Source organism: Tympanuchus pallidicinctus, unplaced genomic scaffold (genome assembly GCF_026119805.1).
Source record: "Tympanuchus pallidicinctus isolate F22 unplaced genomic scaffold, pur_lepc_1.0 scaffold8, whole genome shotgun sequence".
NCBI lineage: Eukaryota > Metazoa > Chordata > Aves > Galliformes > Phasianidae > Tympanuchus > Tympanuchus pallidicinctus.
In genome coordinates, this window is record NW_026294802.1 from 11505248 (window position 1) to 11523767 (window position 18520).

Here is an 18520-nt window from a genome sequence, read left to right on the forward strand (position 1 = left end):
TTTTAAGTTGAATTAGTGACTGATTCTGCAAAGACAGAGAGAGAAGGTAGGATATTTTCACTGAGGTCATACATCATTGACTAAAATGGACAAGTGTTAAAACTTGTGCCCAGATCCTTTCTTCTCTTGGAGAAAATCCACAGACTATCTGTTGTTGACACCTCAGCTCTGCCCACACACATTTCTTACAGGTAAGTTGTCACTGACCTGCTCCACACGGATATCAAATTCTCCATTCACCTTCTTCCCCTGGAAATACTTGGCCCTGTAGAAGAAATGAGAGATATGGGCATGGTTAAGAGACTTTGTAGCTCTGCTGCATACTATTTTGCTTCAGCAGTTCCATTTTTGCTGAAGACTTTTTATCCGGGTCATGGCATGTTTTCCTAATTCACATCTTCTTCAGCCTTCTGTTCTCCAGGAGAAACAGTGGAGATGAAAGCCAGATGAAAACCACATTGGAAAGTTCCTTCAAGGCTTGTGACTTTTTCATTTTATTTTCAAACTGAAAACCACATGTTCTCATAATCTTTTCCAGAGCAACAGCACTAATCGATGATTCCTCACTAATCTCATTTAATACCCGATCTCTATTCTGTAAAAGGAGAACAAAGCAAGGCATGGCATCAAACTGTTTTGTAAAGCTTTCTCTCTTGCTCACTCACTGAAGAGTTGCTTTACCACTGCCTATCTTTCTATTACTAATTTAGAGAAATTGTATACTCATCTATAGTGTCTTGAATGTAGGATCTCCTGACCTGAGAAATGTTGTTTGTTTTCCAGCTGAATAGTGCAAGAAGGAACATTTCTTTGTGCCTCCCATCACTTCTTCTCCTAGCTGCCTATGCAAGATAGACCACAGAGCACTTTCGGAGAGGAAAAAGCTGACATTTGCACTGGCATAGGAAAAAGGCAGACAATTTTAGTCTTTTTATTGTATTACGATGCTTGTTATGTCGATCAGTCAGCAGGGAGATTGCCAATAGAATTTCCTCTGTGGATATTTGCTGAGGCACAGGTTGTCCAGAGAAGTGGTGGATGCCCCTTCCTTGGACACACAAGGTCAGGATGGAGGGGCTCTGAGCACCTTGATCTACCTGTAGATGTTCCTGTTCATTGCAGAGGAGTTAGACTAGATGACCTGTAAGAGACCCTTTCAACCCAAACGGTTCTATGATTCTATTTCTCCCCAGTTCTTCTCCTCAGAAAACAAGCTTTACATAAGAAAACATGAACATAGATCATTTTCTCAGACCCCCCAAAATTTCAGGAAGATCATGTAGGTTCCAAAAATCTCTTCTGTTTGAAAAGCGCTGAAAACACAGTTAAGCCCTGCAAGATTTGTTTCCAGAGACAAAGTAACTCTCTGAGTTCTGTTTCCAATTGGCAAAGACAGGGCAGAATAAAAAAGTAAAGGAAAATGAAGGGAAGCCGGCTTTACTCCCTATTTTATAGTATTAGCAAAATAAGAAGCTGGCTCACATTTTTACTATGTGTCTATTTGTTCCAATAAAAAAGGAGAGAGAGTAGGGAGGCAATTTTCCTCATGGCTGAAATGCACCAGTTCTGAACTGAATTCTCCCCTCCTCCGGCAATGAGAAATGTAAAGATGCTTTGTTCTGTGGTCCTGGCTCAAAACCAAATCAACTTTTTGTTTTATTAGGAAAAGATATATAAAAAAAAAAGTCAGAAGTTTTCCATGTGGTTATAACGAGGGCATCTGAGGGCTATACCATGCTTCCCTTCCCAGACAGTCTATCCATCAGCATGGTCCTAATAAGACCTCTACGTGGACGTAAGTACAGGAACGGTGTAACAGCCAGGTGGCCCAGTGTGGCTCAAACTATCCCTGTCTAGTATAACTAGCAGAGTTCTGGCCACTTCTTACCCTCTTTTGAGTCTATGCGTTGTATGAAAAACAGCAACTCACCAGACAAGTTGAGACATCACACCTCTAACAATAAACAGGAATGCTAAATGCACTCAATAATTCCATCGTATTTCTAGAGGTATGGCTGGGTCTGGCAACATTCCTAGCTCCTAAGTACAGGGGATATTGCTAGAACCAGCGACTTCTGAAAAACTGGAATAAGATTTAAGTGGGCCCACAGGAACTGGTCTGAAATTTGAGGCACGCTATTCACTGGTACAAGCCTGTCTTATTCCCAGATCGCTCATAACATATGCTCCTTACCCACATTTATGAGACACACTTCCTCCCTCTATAGCCTCTCCACTATGCTGACCAGCTGGTTGCAGACTCCTTGGTGCTGCTTTGCTTCAGCTTGTAATGAAGTGTGATTAGCTGTGGTCTGTAGCTCGACACAGATGGAGCTAAGAGACTTCCACTCCCAGAAATTACCCTTCACACAGTGAAAAGCCTTTTCTCTTGTGGTGAGGTATTGAAAGCCTTTTCTCTTGTGGTGAGGTATTGGAACAGGCTGCCCAGGGAGGTGGTGGAGTCACCTGGAGGCATTCCAGAAACATGTGGATGATGTAGCCTGAGTGCCATGGTTAGTGGGCATGGTGGGGATGGGCTAATGGTTAGACTAGATGATCTTAGTGGTCTTTTCCAACCTCAATTCTGTTATTCTGTTGTTCTATTAACACTGGCTCAGCTCATGGATACAGAGAGGGCACAGACAGCACCAGGATTCCTTGGAGTAGGACAAGGCACATCAAGTTAGACACCATGTGACCTCTTCTCCTTCTTATCCCTCCTTCCATGCAGTTTGTCTCATTCCGTGTCTCAGGCAAGTATCTGTTACCAAAACAATACATCACTTTCTTTCAAAGTGGCTAACCTGCTCTGCGTGTCTCTGTAGACTACAGGTGCTGATCAATTTGCAGCCAAATAGTTAGGTCAGGCCACCATTTTGACACAGTCCAGAGTAAGAATGAAACTTTTCATTCTGAAAACATTTCTGAAATGGATGGAGTGATGTTTTCAATTTCCTCATGGTGTTTCAGAGTCCTGGGCTGTAGAGGCTATCATGCTGAAAAGAAAAATGGCTTTAGCCTTGCCCTAGAGTCCTTGAAATTTTAGGTAAACCAGAATTGTTGCTGATACTGTGGAAGCATCATGATTCCTCTATGACAAGAGGGAACAATTTTTGGTCAGTACTGCACAGCACATGAAAGGGCTTCTGGTCAGAAAATCATAGAATAACAGAATCATAAAATTATAGAATCACAGCTGTGGATAGTGTTGCCACCCACCATATCAGGTTGCTCTGGGTCCCATTTAACTAGGCCTTGAACTCCTCCAAGGATGAGGAATCCACAATTTTGGACAACCTGTTCCCTACAAGAGTACAGCAGGCAATGGACGGAGGAAAGAAAGAACATGCTGATGAGGATGCAGCAGAAACATGGGTATTTCTTGCAGGTTGGACAGTGTGCAAAATATCTATGAATCTCCCCTAAATCAACATGAGCTGCTAGGTGCTGGGCTCCTCTGCCCAGGAAGTGACTTGCTATGGGATTACTTAGGCAGCTTGTAATGCAGCTGTGAGCCTCACCCAGAAGACCAGCCAAAAGCTTTTCTAAGGACCCTGGAAGTGTCTTCCTTCATCTCCATCACAGCCAGCCATCAGCAATCAGATTGGATCATTGCCTGAGGTGGAGGCTGCCTCAGTGCACCACCAGCATGGGACAAGCACCAGCCACATAAGCCTACCTCAGGCAACCTTCAGTGTTGACCAGTGATCAGTTGTCCAGCTCTTAGTTTTAAAGCATACCAGATGTTTACTCTTGTAGAACACAGCATTATAATTTGGCAGTGCAGGTTATAGATGGGGTGGTACGGTTGTGATGATTTCAGCAAATTAGCATGTAAACATGTTTTGATTGATGCAAACTGCTGGGCCACACTCAGGAGCAGTTCTTGGGTGGGATTCACAGTGCTAGGAAATGCATTTAGAAGTGGCCACATCAGCTGGGAGGAAGGAAGCACAGTAATAAACAGCCAAAGGCCTGCCCTGTCTCTCTGGGGGAGAACTTTCCTTGAAACTCTCAGCAAGGAAGCTGCATACCCTAGAAAAGGATAGGTTTTCTGGTTTAAGGGCATCAGGCATTACTTCTGCTTTCTGCCTGAAATGGTGGCAGGGTCACAGGAAACCTGATGCCTCTCCTTATGAAGTAATTTGGAAAGAATAAAAGCTTGTTTTCCAGAGCTCCATGAAACAGTCCCACTTTTCCTCAGTGACTGTGGCTGTGGGAAGCATATATGCATTTTTTTCTGCTATATACAGAGCGTATCCTGAATAGCAGCAGGGAAAAAAACAAACCAACTGATAGTTTGATCAATTTACCTTGAATTACATACATCAGAGAGAAAATTCTCAGAAAACCCATAACTTTATTGCTTAGATGCCTGAGAAGCATCCTTCTGAACAAGAGATGCAAGCACTGATGCAAGGCTGCTAATAGACTTGTGAGGCACTCAAATACCAGCAGCAGAGTTAACATCTCTGGTGTTACCCACCTGTGAGCAGGCTGACTTGCACTGCAGCTATGAGAGGGTGCCCAAATCTCTGTGCTCCCCTGTATCCATGCCATTTATACACACACAGCAAAGGAATTGCAGATGTATGCTTGTACAGAGCTCATGCCATCTCCCCTGGAGTTATTTCTCCTCTCTTCCCTCTGCTTTTTTTTCTTTTGATGCAAAGAATCACATCAAAGCTGACTCAGAGGGCTGCGTCAGTACTTTCCTCTGAATCTTTTGAAATGGAGACATTAGAGATGCAGCAGGGGTCAGCCAGGCTGGAAAATGCTTTGCACAGGTGAGGAACAGGAGATGTACAGCTATCAAGTATCAGCTGGAGAAGATGCCTGAGGACCTCTTCCCCATATACAGTGCCACTAGACAGCATTCTGTGCTAGAAAAGGCCTAACACTGGCCTCAGCATCAGAATCAGCCAGGAACTATGAGAGTTGAAGCAATGGACTGCAGGAGCGCAGTGGTTCAAAAGCTGTTCCCGCAGTTTATAATAAGTATTTTATAATAGATCATAGTTTTATGGCTGTACTGTGGTGCCCAAAGCTGCACACAGTGCTGCAGGTGAGGCAGTACCAGCACGGAGAACAGTGGGACAATCCCTTCTCTCTGAGTCCCCCTGGGTTTGTGCCTCTGGGATAAGACACAATAATGAAAGGAAAGAAAGCCACTCTTTGGGTGGAGACCACTTCTCACCTGGAGCTTGAGGGAGTGGGAGGAAGAAAGAGGGAGAGAAGTGCTGAGAAAGAGACATGGGTAAATAAGCCAATAGGGATCAGTGGATACATTTTAGAATTATCTGAATTATTTCCCTTGAAATTCCATCACAAATATTTCTCTCAAGCCCTTGGGAAAATGAGGCATGGCATTTCTTTCTGGAGCAGCTTAGAAAAGGCTGAGCTGGTGTCCCCAGGATTGGGTGTGGGGGGACGTCATGGAGAGAGGCTGGGGGTTAGCCACTGTACGAAATCCCTGTGTCAAAGGGCCTGGGGGCCCAAGTGATGCACAAGGCACTCACTGTATGTCTGCATTGTCTCCTTCATAAAAGGGGCTGGGACTGGGAAAAAGGAGGTAGTTTCTAGGATACTGGCCAGCAGCTGCTGGAATGCCCAGACCCCCCCCCCCCCAGCCCCCTAACAGGCTGTAAAAGCAGTGGGGAGGGAGGAGGGAGAAGAGGTGCATTTATGCCCTTTTTTTCTTCAGGGGTAAAAACAAGGGATGTTTTCGTTTCAGGGACCAGCCCTCAATGCCTTCCCCACTTCTCCCCAGTTTAGCAATTCCCAGCTGCAAACAAGAGGGACTTTTGAGACAGTCAAGTCCTGACTGCCCAGAGCACAGGGAAAAGAAAAATCACTGGGGTGAGTGCTGGAGTTTGCAATCTACTTGAGCTCTTGTCTATATCTGCTACAGCCCAGAGACTTACACATTGATCAGCTTGAGATGTGCTGGTTAGTAGTTAATATTTGTTAAGTAGGGTACCTAATAAATCCTAGCGGGTTGTTCAGGATGGTGAAGATGATGGAAAAGCATAATAGATGTATGTTTTCACATCTTGAATAACAAAGTTTTAATGACAGGTTAAACAGACCAGAGCCAAGAGCAAATAGAAAGGGATCCTCATTTTACATATAGGGAGGAAGCGACTAAGAGGTACACTGAAGATTCAGAATGCGACAAAAGGTAGTCCTGTATACACTGATTCCTTGCCAGGAGCTACACAGCACTTTCAGCTCCAGCTTGGGATGCAGTGCTGCCATAGCCAGTCCCAGGGCTCCATGGGGTGAAATTAGCTTGCTGGAATCACCTAATCCAGAGCCAGCCCAGCTGCACTACAGGTACACTCTCAGTGCCCAAGGTCTGATGGCAAGTTGATGGGAACAGAGATCCTCTGTTACCTTCTCAGAACAACCACAAGTCAAGCCTGCTCTGGTTACTGTAAAACAACCCCCAGGACATTACTAGCTACGGGATCACACAGGAAGAAATACCTCCACGCCTCCTCCTGAAGAGGTTTGTGTCAGACTCTGATGGTGCTATGGAGTTGGTTCTTTTTTGGGATAAAGGAACTCCTCATGGTGACGTCCTTTGAGATTGGACTAGATGATCCCCAGAAGTATTCCTTCCAAACCCTATGATTCTGTGATTCTTTGTGAGGTCCCAGACCCCACCCTATAGGGCCAGATGTATGTTCTTGGCTTGAGCACACACAGAAAGGAAAATTCGGGGTCAGAAGGCAGAAGGGGTTTTTACATCTCTTTCTGTGGGTCCCTCCTTTCTCTCAAGACTAGGAGTTGACAAATGGAACCAAAGGCCTGGTTTCGGGGGAGGTCTGGGCCAGCAAACAAACAGCACTTTTAACAATCACAGACACTACTATTCAGGTACTCTTTCTATTCCTTCAACTGCAGAGTCCCACACAGTGCTGGGCCCCCAGCATCTTCCTGTGCAACCTCATGCTCATGGCATGGCAATAATCAAAGAAATTGGCCAAGAGAAGCAGCACTTGTGAGTGCAACATGATTACTTACGGGCAGGTCTTTTTGTATTCAAGCCACCAGGGTAGCACCAACTTCGATGTTGGTCTTCCCTCCCCAGGCTACACTCCAAAGGGTACATGCCCTCATGGTCACATTTCTGTTGGCAACAAACAGGACTGGGAAGGTGTGCTTTAAGCACAATGTGAGACAGCTATTTTATTTTGCATAGTATTCAAAATAGTACATTGCTGGCACATTTCTGCCTTGCTAAATCTAGGTAGTATGGCTTGGAGCTGTTTGGTGGTATCATTTTGTTGGGGATTGTGCAATGTTTTTTTCCTGGTTCCTCCTTGGAATGGAAAACCTTTTTCTGCCCTCTCTGAATGTTAGGAGTTGGGGAAGTAGGCTAACTCACACAACTCTGAGAAAGAACTCCTGGCTTCCAGCAGAAGAAATCTGTCTCACGAACCTTGAGAAACACATCTGAGGGATGTTGTTTTATTTTTTTAATATGCACAGGACTAGGCAGGACATTCTGAAGTTAAATTCTATGCATTTATAGGATCTCTGGTAAAGAAATTAAGGTCTCAGATTTGACTTGCATTAGCATATTTATAACCTGGTGGGGAATGTTTTCCATATTCCTTATGTCTATTTTTGTAATGATACTAATCCTTTACATTTCTGTATCACCTTTCATGCAAGAAGACTAGATCCCAAGTTGCTTTGCATATGCAGGACAAAAATACAGGCAGACATGCTGGTGATATACCTAAAACAGATTGAAAAGCAATGTGATAAATGTGATTGATTGAATACCTCCAACAGTCTTACCTCTTTTTCACCCCTATGCCTGCCTGCTAGGGACTACTTCTAATTCTGAAAATCTTCATGCTGCTTCCAAGCATGCATACGTACACACACACATGGTTTAACACAAACATGCCTCCTCTGTTCCTAAAATGGAACTTTGCCCTCAAGTCACACTTGGTGTGGATTATAGAAACACAAATATTCAGTCCTGGTTAGACATCATTAAATAATGCAAATATAAGGCTTTTAGCCAGATTTTTGAAAACATACATTTCTGTAGTTAGTTGTTAAAGTTATAGCTGAATAGTTGCACAGAACTTGTGAAATATTATAAGGCTACCTCTCTGCAACAAATTCATAATTGTAGGCTGTTACCACCATATTAGATGATCTTGGGTTTCTTACCAGAAAATTTTAACAAGTTTTGAAATGTAACCTGCAAATTCATGAGGTCAAGCTTGTAGTATCAACTCTGAGTTATAAAGAGATAAAAGAGTTATAGAAATGATGAATTACAATGAAGTCCAAATTCAAAAGCTAATCCTGAACTTCCTGTTGTATTTCAGTCAGTTAAGTACAGAAATATTCCTCTTGGTGTGAGCTTTCACATATCATCTTCAGCCTACTGAAAGCATGGAATGACTCGTGGCATTCAAGATACTCATGCAATATCTTTAAAAAGCAGTTCTTTGCAAAAAATAAGGTCTTAGAAATTACCAAATTACTAAAATTTACTATGAGACTATTATATTTGACCAGTTACATTTTTGGAAAAATAACATATTGAAGGTTTGATCAGAAGGAAAAATAGCTTTATTTCAATGAAAAAATGTTGATAATTTCCTTCATAAAGTGAAAAACATTAATCCTGTCAGGTCAGCCCATAATTAGATCTGAGTTGAGACATTATTATTTTACAAAGAGTCATTTCAGATGTATTAAGAGGATTTCATTCAGTATTAATCATAGTTTTTCCCTTCTTTCATTTTGGAATTTTTGGAGACAATATGCTTAGGCAGATTTGGCTATAAAATAAATAGGAAAAATCAATTCAACTTTGCATCTCTTAAAATATCCTCAGCAGCTTATTTTCAGTGAAGCATGGCACAATCCTAGCACACAAAATCACATCACATAGGGCACACATAGGGCCTTTAGTGCAGGACAGCATAACCATTGTTAGCACTTGAAACAGCCTGAAATGTGGATAACACATGCCAATGGCTTTGAAAATCGTCATGAGGTATTTCACAAATACAACTGAGATATGTAACAAACGCAGCAAGAACAACTTTGTTATGCTGCCTGGTCCAAAAAGCAATGTTTTTAGCATATGTTGTTAATGGAAGCCTTAGCTGTGCTTGATCGCTTCCCAAATAATCTGTTTAAACACCAAGCATTAGGCTCAAAAGCTGAGCACTTTCGCAGAGGAGGTGGGTTAACAATTCACAGTACTAAATACTGCTTGATCTGCTGAGACATTCAATCTGGCAAGAGCATGATTTTACTTAAGGGTGCTTTGAGCAAGGAAGTTGCCAGAGGTGGGATGCTTTCCTCCTGGCTGAGGTCAGGCTGCCGGAGTTGGCTCTTCTGCTGTTACATGGAGTCCTGCCATCCCCTTCCTTCGTGGTCTTGCTGCTTTTAGCTGTGTGTTTGCATGCATGCGTGTGTATTCATGTCTGAGCTCCCCTTTCCTGGCAGCTGCTCTGGGTGGGTTGTGAATACATTTTCTGGAGCCTCCCCAAGCACTGTTACTGCTTCCCTGGTGTACGAGGAGCAGCTTCATTTTCTAGAGAGATGCATCCAGTTGAAATGTGCACCATTACTGGCTGAGGAGAAACAGAGCTTTCCTCTAGTATGTCAGTGCATGGATACTTTCACTTCTGTGGTGCCTCTGAGGCCTGCCTGTCAAAGGCAAGAACATGAGGGAGCTGCACTGATAGTGCCTTTCCTCTTGCACACATCCTGCATGGGGCAGATTAGCTGTGTGCTTTCTTGTGATGTGCTCGAGCAGAGTCTTGGAGAAGGGTGGAAAATTTGTCCAAGCATTGCTGCTTCAACAGAAAGCTGTGTGAGTTCCCCTGCTTTTAGCAGCATGTATCTTTCTTTTACTGCTGCTAATGCAGAAAGCAGCTGATGGTATTCTGTGGAGCTCACATTATTTTTATAGTGCTTTGTCTTTGGAATAAACCAGAGCATGCTACCTGTCAAGAGTGGCAAGGATTTTAGAGAGGAAGACAGGCCATGAATTCTCTTGGGTGCTTTTCACTTCCTCCAGATCTCCGAGATATGCAGAGTGCTATAGTGTGCCATCAGAAACAGAGCAGCTCCTTAAAAATAGAAAGGATTGCCATTTGTCATTTTAAAGTGCCTTCAGCATGCACACGCCTATTTAGGTTGTTAGATCATTTCGTCATGCACTTGTGCAACACCTCGTCCCAATCCATTAATTGCAGCTCTTTCCCTCTGCTGTAATACAAACAGTGATGATAAATTAATGTCTGGCTTGGCAATATTGCTTCAGTCTCCAATTATAAGAAAGTGTTTTCATTTAGAAAAGATAAATCAAATGGCAGATTCCATTGTCTCTCACTCTTCCTGCCTCTGAGCAAACTAGTCCTTGTTGTCAACTGTGTGACTTGATGCAAGGGAGGATGACTCCTGCCCTTAAGATAAGGGTAGCACGTCAGTAGTTTTTTTTTTCTAGGGGGGGGAATCTTTTCTAGATTTGTTAACTAGTTCAAAATAGAAAAGGAAAGGGCACTTTCTTGAAAACAGTAGACAAAGGTTTCAACAGCAGCAAGAATAAGAGTGGGCAGAAGTGAAATGCATTGCAAACATGATGCTCATTCCAAAATCCAAGTCACCAGCACTGGAATGACAATAGGTTGTTGTTGTTGTTGTTGTTCACACTTGATATTCTTGGAGTGTTTCTGTAATTGATGGAGAGTGGACAAGCCAGAATCTCCAGATAATCAACTTCTTTGGACGTGCCCTCACAAGGCAAACGCTGCTGCCATTGGCCTTGGTCTAGTCAGATTGAGCTCATCTAACACAATGGCTGAGAACAAGATGACTGACATTACTTGGACTTACTTTACCAAGAATAAACATCCACAGAACCATTGCTCTTTACTGCTGTCAAGGGCTCCCTACATTTCCTGGAGAGTTGAGAATCAGCTGCTAGCAGCACCCCTGTGATCTGCTGGGTGGTTGCACTGGCACTGTTTCAGAAAGGACCACATTACCTTTAGGCTGCGACAGTCTATAGGCTAAGCGTGTGTTTTTGCCCATATTACAGAAAGCCATGGTACACAAGCGTTGGTAGTATTTTCATGCCATGCATATGGTACAAGACTATGATGAATACACATGACTATTTTGGTCAGTGTCCTCACAACATGAGACACAGAGTGAAAGCAGGGAGCCTTTTCATGCAGCACTATTTGATATCTGTAAGTCTGTGGAGAAAGGCAGAGAGCTGGGAAGACTAAATGGGGTTCTCCACCATAAAAACCTCAGAGAATGGCTTAGGTTGGAGGGGACTTTAAAGATCATCTAGTTCCAACCTCCTGCCATGGGCAGGGCTGCTAACATCTAGATCAGCCTGCCCTGGTTCCCATCCAACATGGCCTTGAGCACTTCCAGGGATGGGCACCTACAGTCATTTTGGGCAACCTGTTCCAGCACTCTCTGAGTAAAAAATGTCTTCTTAACATCTAACTTAAGTGTATTCTCTTTTAGTTTAAAGCCATTCCCCCTTTTCCTGTCACTATCAGACTGTGTGAGAAGTCAGTCTCCCTCCTGCTTGTAAGCTCCTTTCAAGTATTGGAAGGCTGCAACAAAGTCTTCCCAGAGCCTTCCCTTCTCCGAGATAAACAAGATGAACTCTCTCAGACTGTCTTCAGGAGAGGTGCTCCAGCCCTCTGATCATCCTTGATCATCTTCCTCTTTACCTGCTTGAGCAGCAGTGTACTGAGGGCCTCAAACCTGGATGCAGTCCTCCAGATGGGGCCTCAGAGCAGAGCAGATGGAGACAATTGCCTCCTTCACCCTGCTGGCCACCTCTCTTTTGATGCAGCCCAGGATGCTACTGGCCTTCTAGGCTGCAAGAGCTCACATGCAGATTTCTGTCCCTCAGATGTACAAATCTTTCTCCACAGGGCTGCTCTCAAGGTGTTCTTCTCCCAGTCTGTACTCATATCTAAGATATCTGGCCTCATTAAACTTCATTAAATTCTCATGTGGTTGCTTTTTGAGCTTTTCCAGGTCCCTCTGGGTGGCATTGCTCCCTTCTGTTGTGTCAGCTGCACCACTCAACTCAGTGTCAACAGCATAATTTGCTGAGGGTCCAATTCTGCCGTTTATGTCATTGAAAAGGTGTAGAAATCATGTGTAGAAACCTCTGAGTTACAGACAGCTAAGGGATAGCCAAGACAGGAGGATACAGGGAGTGCTTACATACAAGTGGAGGAGTGAAGACAGCATGGGTAGCCATACCTCCTCTTTATAACTCCCAGCTGCTGCTCCTTGGACAAGCTCAGTTTGCAGAGCACAAAGTCTGCATGACAGTCCAGCAGCTGGGAGATATAAAGTTAGGGAACTGAGTGCAATGTGTGTTAAACCATGAAAACACTGCAACGGAGTCCAGCCCCTCCCCATCATCTTCCTTGCCCAGACTACCTTCAGCACCATTAATCTCAAGGAAAAACTGTATTGGCCTTTGAGCTAGGGCTTTCCTCTCTGATTACACTGTTTGGACGAGGCAGTGCCGGCTAAACTCCAGCTGCTTGAGCAGCACATTACAGGCACTCCCATCCCCAGCTGGAGGATGCTATGTTAGGGGACTGCCACCTGGCAGCATCTTAAAGGAACTGCAAAAGGCTGAGCAGAGACGGAGGTCAGTGAACCTGCTGGGAAACTTACAAGTGCACACAGGAAAGAGCGATCGGGGTTGAACAAGAATGATGTTGCAGATTGCACTATCCTGAATAAATGTGCTGCTGCACGATAAAAGGCAGTATGTGATGAAACTTTTGATATAATTGCCATCTTATCAGGGACTTTCCAACTCACTCAAGAAGTTGGTTTTCCTTAGAGAAAAACCCCACTGTTTTCCCTGTTCTAATTCAAGCTGGCTGAAGCACTGTGACCTAGCTGTGCTCAGTCTCTGCCCCTTTTATCTAAGGGAAGGGGGCAAAGCAGAGTGTAGGACTTTCACTTTGTGCAGATACCTCCAGGGAGGCAGGTCCCGCTTTGTGTTCTTGCTCCTGGGAAAGTAAAGAAGACCAAAGGTGACTGCTTTCCTAGAGAGTAGAGCGGGGTGAAAAGAACAATAAAATAATATCCCCTGGCTAAGATCTAGTAACCCAACTTCTTTCACTACCAGGTCTTCAGCTTGGTCTCCTTGCCTGTGTTAGCTTATATTGAGACAAGCTGGCTGACAAAACAATGAGCATCTATCTCCTTAACACGTGGTTTGGGTTTTCACTAAAACATGTCTCTCCTCCAGCTTTTGAAAACAGCTGTCTTTGAAAGGGAGCACACTGTAACCAGTGAGACATTCCTCTAACATTTCAGAAGCCTTCAGCTCTCCTTCCCTTTAAAAAGAGTTCACTGTTACCAAATATCATAAAGAATATACTTCCAAGCTTCTGTTTGTAAACAAAGATCTGCAGGAACAAGACAAACTTAATGCTTATGTGAACCTGAGAATCTTTTGCCCATATTCACTATGATAAACAGGTGAAGGACTCTCGACCAACCAGTGAGCTCTAGTCATTACTATTGGTAGTAGTAGTTGGATAATTTTTTGTTAATTTATGGATAAATTTGCACCCATGGAAGAGCTTGAGAAAGAGAGAGAAAAAGCTAGAGAGAGGAGTCCCTTTTTAATTCTAGAGCTGGCACAGACAGTAAACCAAACTTCCTTACCATGTCATTAAAACACCTTCAGCTACAATCTCTTAGGACCAATGTTTGATGTGCCAGCTCAGCTAAGCCAACTGAGCCAAGAATGCTGTGTGTGTGCCCATATACTGAGGCTGTCAAGATGTTTGCCAATTAATGGCATTTTTTAAACAAGGTTTGAGGAAAGCCTAGTCTGCTGGTCATGGAGGTCATCTAACCTAGATCATCCAACCTAGCTGATGATCTAGATGTGAAAGGTTCTATGTATTCCCCAGTAGATGCCCTGTGCCTCCTAGATCCATCCCCAAAACATGGTGGAGCTGAAGGCAAAGGGACAGCTATGATGACTTACCACTCTGTGTGTGCATCATCAATAACCAGGAGGATCTTGGGTTTCTGAGCCACAGGTGGTGTAGTACTTGTTGAATGATCAATCAGTCCTGCTGCTGCTTGTGTGGTTTGCTTCATGGCACTGGAGATGGAGCTGAAAATGCTGGTGCCAGTAGAGGAAGACTGCGAAGGCTGCGGTGGTTGTGGGTGCTTTCTCTCCATGGCAGGAGAAACTGGGGAGCTTGTGGAGTTGTCAGGACGCTGCAAGTCCATCATGTAGCCATTGGGCAGATTTGCCACAAAACTGCTGTCAGACAGACGTCTCCGGAGGAAATTCATTGTTGTAGTGTTGTGTGGAAACTTCAGCGAGAACAAGACTCTGATGGGGTCACCAGTCCTGCAAAAACACTTTTGTGTGTGTAGGGAACTTTGCTGTTGTCCTGGTAGGTTTTCCTTCTTGAAATCCTGCTGGAGAAATATGCCTTTGTTTTTCAGTTACGTTTCCTTTCTTTTCCTGTGGAAAGAGAGTTAAACACATACATGTGGGATACATACTGTGAATTTTGCATAATGAAGACTATTCTGGCCTTTTAAATGAGTACATTAATCAACAGTGCGAGGATAAAGGAGTGCTTGTTTCTCTGTGGCATGCTACATTAGTAGAAACAAGCAGATGTGGCAAAGTAGATTTCAGGGCCTCTTGCCCATCTCAAAACAATTTTCAGTCAGGGCTGACCAGCTCAGGCACTGACAATCCAGAAGAAATGGAAATAAAGCTCCCAGCATACTTACAAGTTTTTCCCCCATAATTCTGACTATAAATGATGGTTGTTAAAAGAGAGACAGTTTATTTCTGATATTGTCCTAATATGTGTAATAAGCATAGTATGATTATTACAAAATAACCAGAAGATGGTCCAGCAGGATAGAGAATTGTATCATCTTTGGCAGGCTTGTTAGTGAGGCTCCACAATTAAGAAGCAAACATCTTAAATTGAAATAGCATGAAGAAAACAAGCAGTGGAAAAATCCTCCTACACATCTTGATCAAGTTCAGTGGAATCTTCAAAATATGCTTTTCTGTCCCTGCTGCTGCCTGCATTTAAAATTATTAGACTTAGAACCAGTTGCATACTGGTTCCTGCTAGGCAGATACAGCGAACAACCTGCCTTTCAAGTTTTACTAGTGGGATCTTTGCAGGAACTCAAACCTGGAAGGTTTTTTTGTTTGCTTGTTTGTTTTGTTTTATAAGAGGAAGGGTCTGTTCCTCTACTCATCTTTCCCAGAGAGAAAATGAACACTGTGGAATGTAACTATCTGGCTCTTTTCCCTTGACCATAGTATGACAACATTGTTTTTACCAAGAACATTAAGTTGTTCAGCAGTTAAATAATTTCACAGAATTAGTACAGACCTATTTTTTTTTTTAATTGCACCTGTGGGCACAGTCCAGAAATGAGATTTCCACAGTAATTCCTCCAGACCTTTTCTCTGCTGACACAGCATTTGAGTCTTGTTGACCAGAGGCTGGTCAGAGGTGAGGTTTGGAAAAAAAGAAAAACAAAGTATAGAAGGATGTTTCTGGTAAAATATGAATGTTATTCAAGACAGTCATATTTGCGACAACAGAAGTGAAATGTACCCCATACATCAAGTGAGATGAGTCAAGTGAATCTCTGGTATTGCTATTAAAACACATCCTTTTGAATGAGCCTCTACAAATGCAAGGACTCCTTGCCTCGACCTCCCCACAGTGGCCTTCCTCACTGCTTGCGCTCTTGTCCCAGTCTCTAACTACCTCCAGATGGCAGGAGATTGTTTCCTCCCACTTGGTCCAAAAGAGCTCAACATTTGTGATTCTTCCTCCTGGAGCTATGTCTGAAAATTCATGAAGAACCAAACCAGTTTTAAAATGTCATTTAATTTCAACTACGTGGATTTACAAAGCTTTAAAGACATAGGCTTCAGAACTCTACATCCATAGTTCTCTTAGCCCCCCAGAACCTTAGTGAAGCTCACTCAGAGGAGCCTGCCTGGAATAAGAGAGCTACAAATAGCTCCTTAGCACCGTCCTCTGAATCTATAGCTATCCATCACCCTCCTGAACTCATGGGCATAGGAGTCATCTGGAGCAGAGGGCTCTCTGCTGAAGCTGCTGACACATCACCTTATTAGAGTGATTTTTCTTTTAGGTTCTCAGCCCTGGCAGTACAACTCCTCTGTGCTTGCTGGAGCCTGGGGGTAGTCTTTTCCCAGGGAACAGCTGAGGAAATCTTTAATGACTTCCTGCCACATTTACAGCTGATAACGTATCTCAAAGCATTGTGCTGACTTCCCACCCAATCCTGGTGTGCCTGTCAACTGCACAAAATCAGCAGGCACACACCAGCAAGCACCTCAGTAGCCCTCTCTGGTTATGCTGCAATTGTTCCAAAAAGAAGGTGCCATATCCATGAATTATGATCCAGATACTTACCTCATACATATTTCTATACACATTTGGTATGCTCTTGTAAACGAGTGTTAGCACAGAGCCATACACAGTTACCTGTCCAGGATGACCACAGTGGTAGATCCTACAAAGACTTTGGGCCCTTTACATACTACAGACTGGGTAAAAACATGCTCTGCTGTTCTCTCTTTAGGAACTAGTGTATTCTACCTCATGTAAAACATCTAAGAACGATCACTTCACTTCAGTAGCAGCACAGTTAAGTGTTGTTCCAGTCCTGGTTAAGAGAAGCATCCAAGATATCAGTAAGCCATCAGAATGGCTCCAAATGATTGTCTGGTGACTGTGCACAGCAATTAGGTGTGCTCTATTGGGGAACCTTGGCATAAGCTGGCAAGAGGTAGGACACAAATGTGATTTCAATATCAGCTTCAGGAAAGAAGTTTAGCACCAGTCTGCCTAGGCTGCTGGTTCCTGCTGTGACAGCTCTCAGCCACGGGAAGGAATCTAGCCCCAGACATACAGGCTGTACAAGGCTGATTTCACTAGTTTGTCTCCTTGGGATGAGGTCCAGTAGGACTCGCATGCTCTTGAACTGTTTCTTCCCACTGCCAGGTACCTGGCTGTTTCCTTCTCTGCAAGTTTTCAGTCTGCTAAAGAAAATGGGCTGCTTGCAAGCAGCATCAGCAAGTGAAGCAATGGGAAAATACCTCCTGTAGGATAAGGGTATGAAAGTGTGTGGTATAGGACATCATAGGGCTGGGAGGGACCAGAGTATCCCATGACCACTTGTCTCCTGGACTCTTTCAAACAATAATATTTATAGTGCCTCATCATTTTTTCCACCAGGGGTTTGGTAGTGGAAGGTGTTGCCCAGGAGACACTGCAGGATGATAAAACTGTCTTGTCCAGAAAGATTGGGATGCTGTGTTGGGCTGGCACTGTCTCTGCGTGCTGCAAAGACTGGGCTGTGTGCCCTTGGCTTGGGAAGGAAGGAGAAGAAATCCAAGATACTGATGTCATGGGGAAATCTCCCTCCAGCAAAACATGAGGCAGATACATTCTGGAAGATGCTGCTGCTGTGGCAGAGTGGCACCTGGATTTGCTCTGGAATGGGGGTAGCAAACTTTGACTTTAATAGGAACTTTGACTTTAGATTTGCCGAAGAGATGGCACAGACTGTCCTTGTCACACAGCTTTTCCTAAGGAGATGAGTAATGTAGTAAAAATGTCCCTCTTCTTTTTCTTAATGAAGTTAGTGATGGCTTCATTGTATCAATGTATTGATTACTACTAGCACAATCACTGAGGAGATTGTTGCAATGGAAGCAGTGCTATCAGCCAGCAGATCCTTTTGCTTACTGGAAAATCTCATGATCTGCTTCTGCATCGTGCACATTTGCTAGTCATTAACTTTCAGCAACAGAACTTTTCTTACAGGCACAGTCTGAATAGGATAGGACTTCATTCACCCGCTGCTTGAAACTCCTGTGGAAATCCTGAGGGCTCAGCACGTCGTACCAAATCTGGCTCTGCATAGCTCTCACAGCACGCAGCTCGGCATCCACCCAGTGTACATACAGTTCCTACCCTAGTAGACAAGCTGGGCTGTAACTTCAGCAAAGCCAGGAGCCAACATGTCTCTTAGAAACAAGACAGAGGTGTTAGATTGTATTTTGTCACTCCATAGCCACAGGTAGGAGAGCTGCTGGCTCTACACCATCAAGTTGTACCTTGCTTCTGTGTACTCCGGTCTTCCTATGGCTCACATGCAGATGAATCAGCAACTTACTGCCACAACAGGGACAAATCTGCCCACAGAAAGTCCTGAAATACAGCCTACAGCTGAAATACAGCCCATGGGCTGCTTCCAGGCTAGGCAGCAGCTCCTGCCAAGGTGTCTGAGCTGCCTCCCACCATGCAGGAATAACCTGCTGCTGGGAAAACAGTGGGCATTTGGGCCATGGAGCTGCAGGTTGGGACTGTGGATTGCACTTGGGGATTGGGAAATAATTAATAAGGTGTAGGAGAATGAG

The 18520-nt window shown here is 43.9% G+C and overlaps 1 protein-coding gene across 1 annotated transcript in view; it reads right to left on the reverse strand.

Annotated features, from left to right (window-relative positions):
• Window positions 1-18520, reverse strand: part of SYN3 (synapsin III) — a 199626-nt gene that overhangs the window by 164151 nt on the left and 16955 nt on the right. The window contains exons 2-3 of the mRNA XM_052669016.1: window positions 14054-14545; window positions 208-265 (exon numbers count right to left, since the gene is read on the reverse strand). Coding sequence (XP_052524976.1) covers window positions 208-265; window positions 14054-14370 — 375 coding nt within the window. The 5' untranslated portion in view covers window positions 14371-14545. The remainder of the gene's footprint in view (window positions 1-207; window positions 266-14053; window positions 14546-18520) is intronic.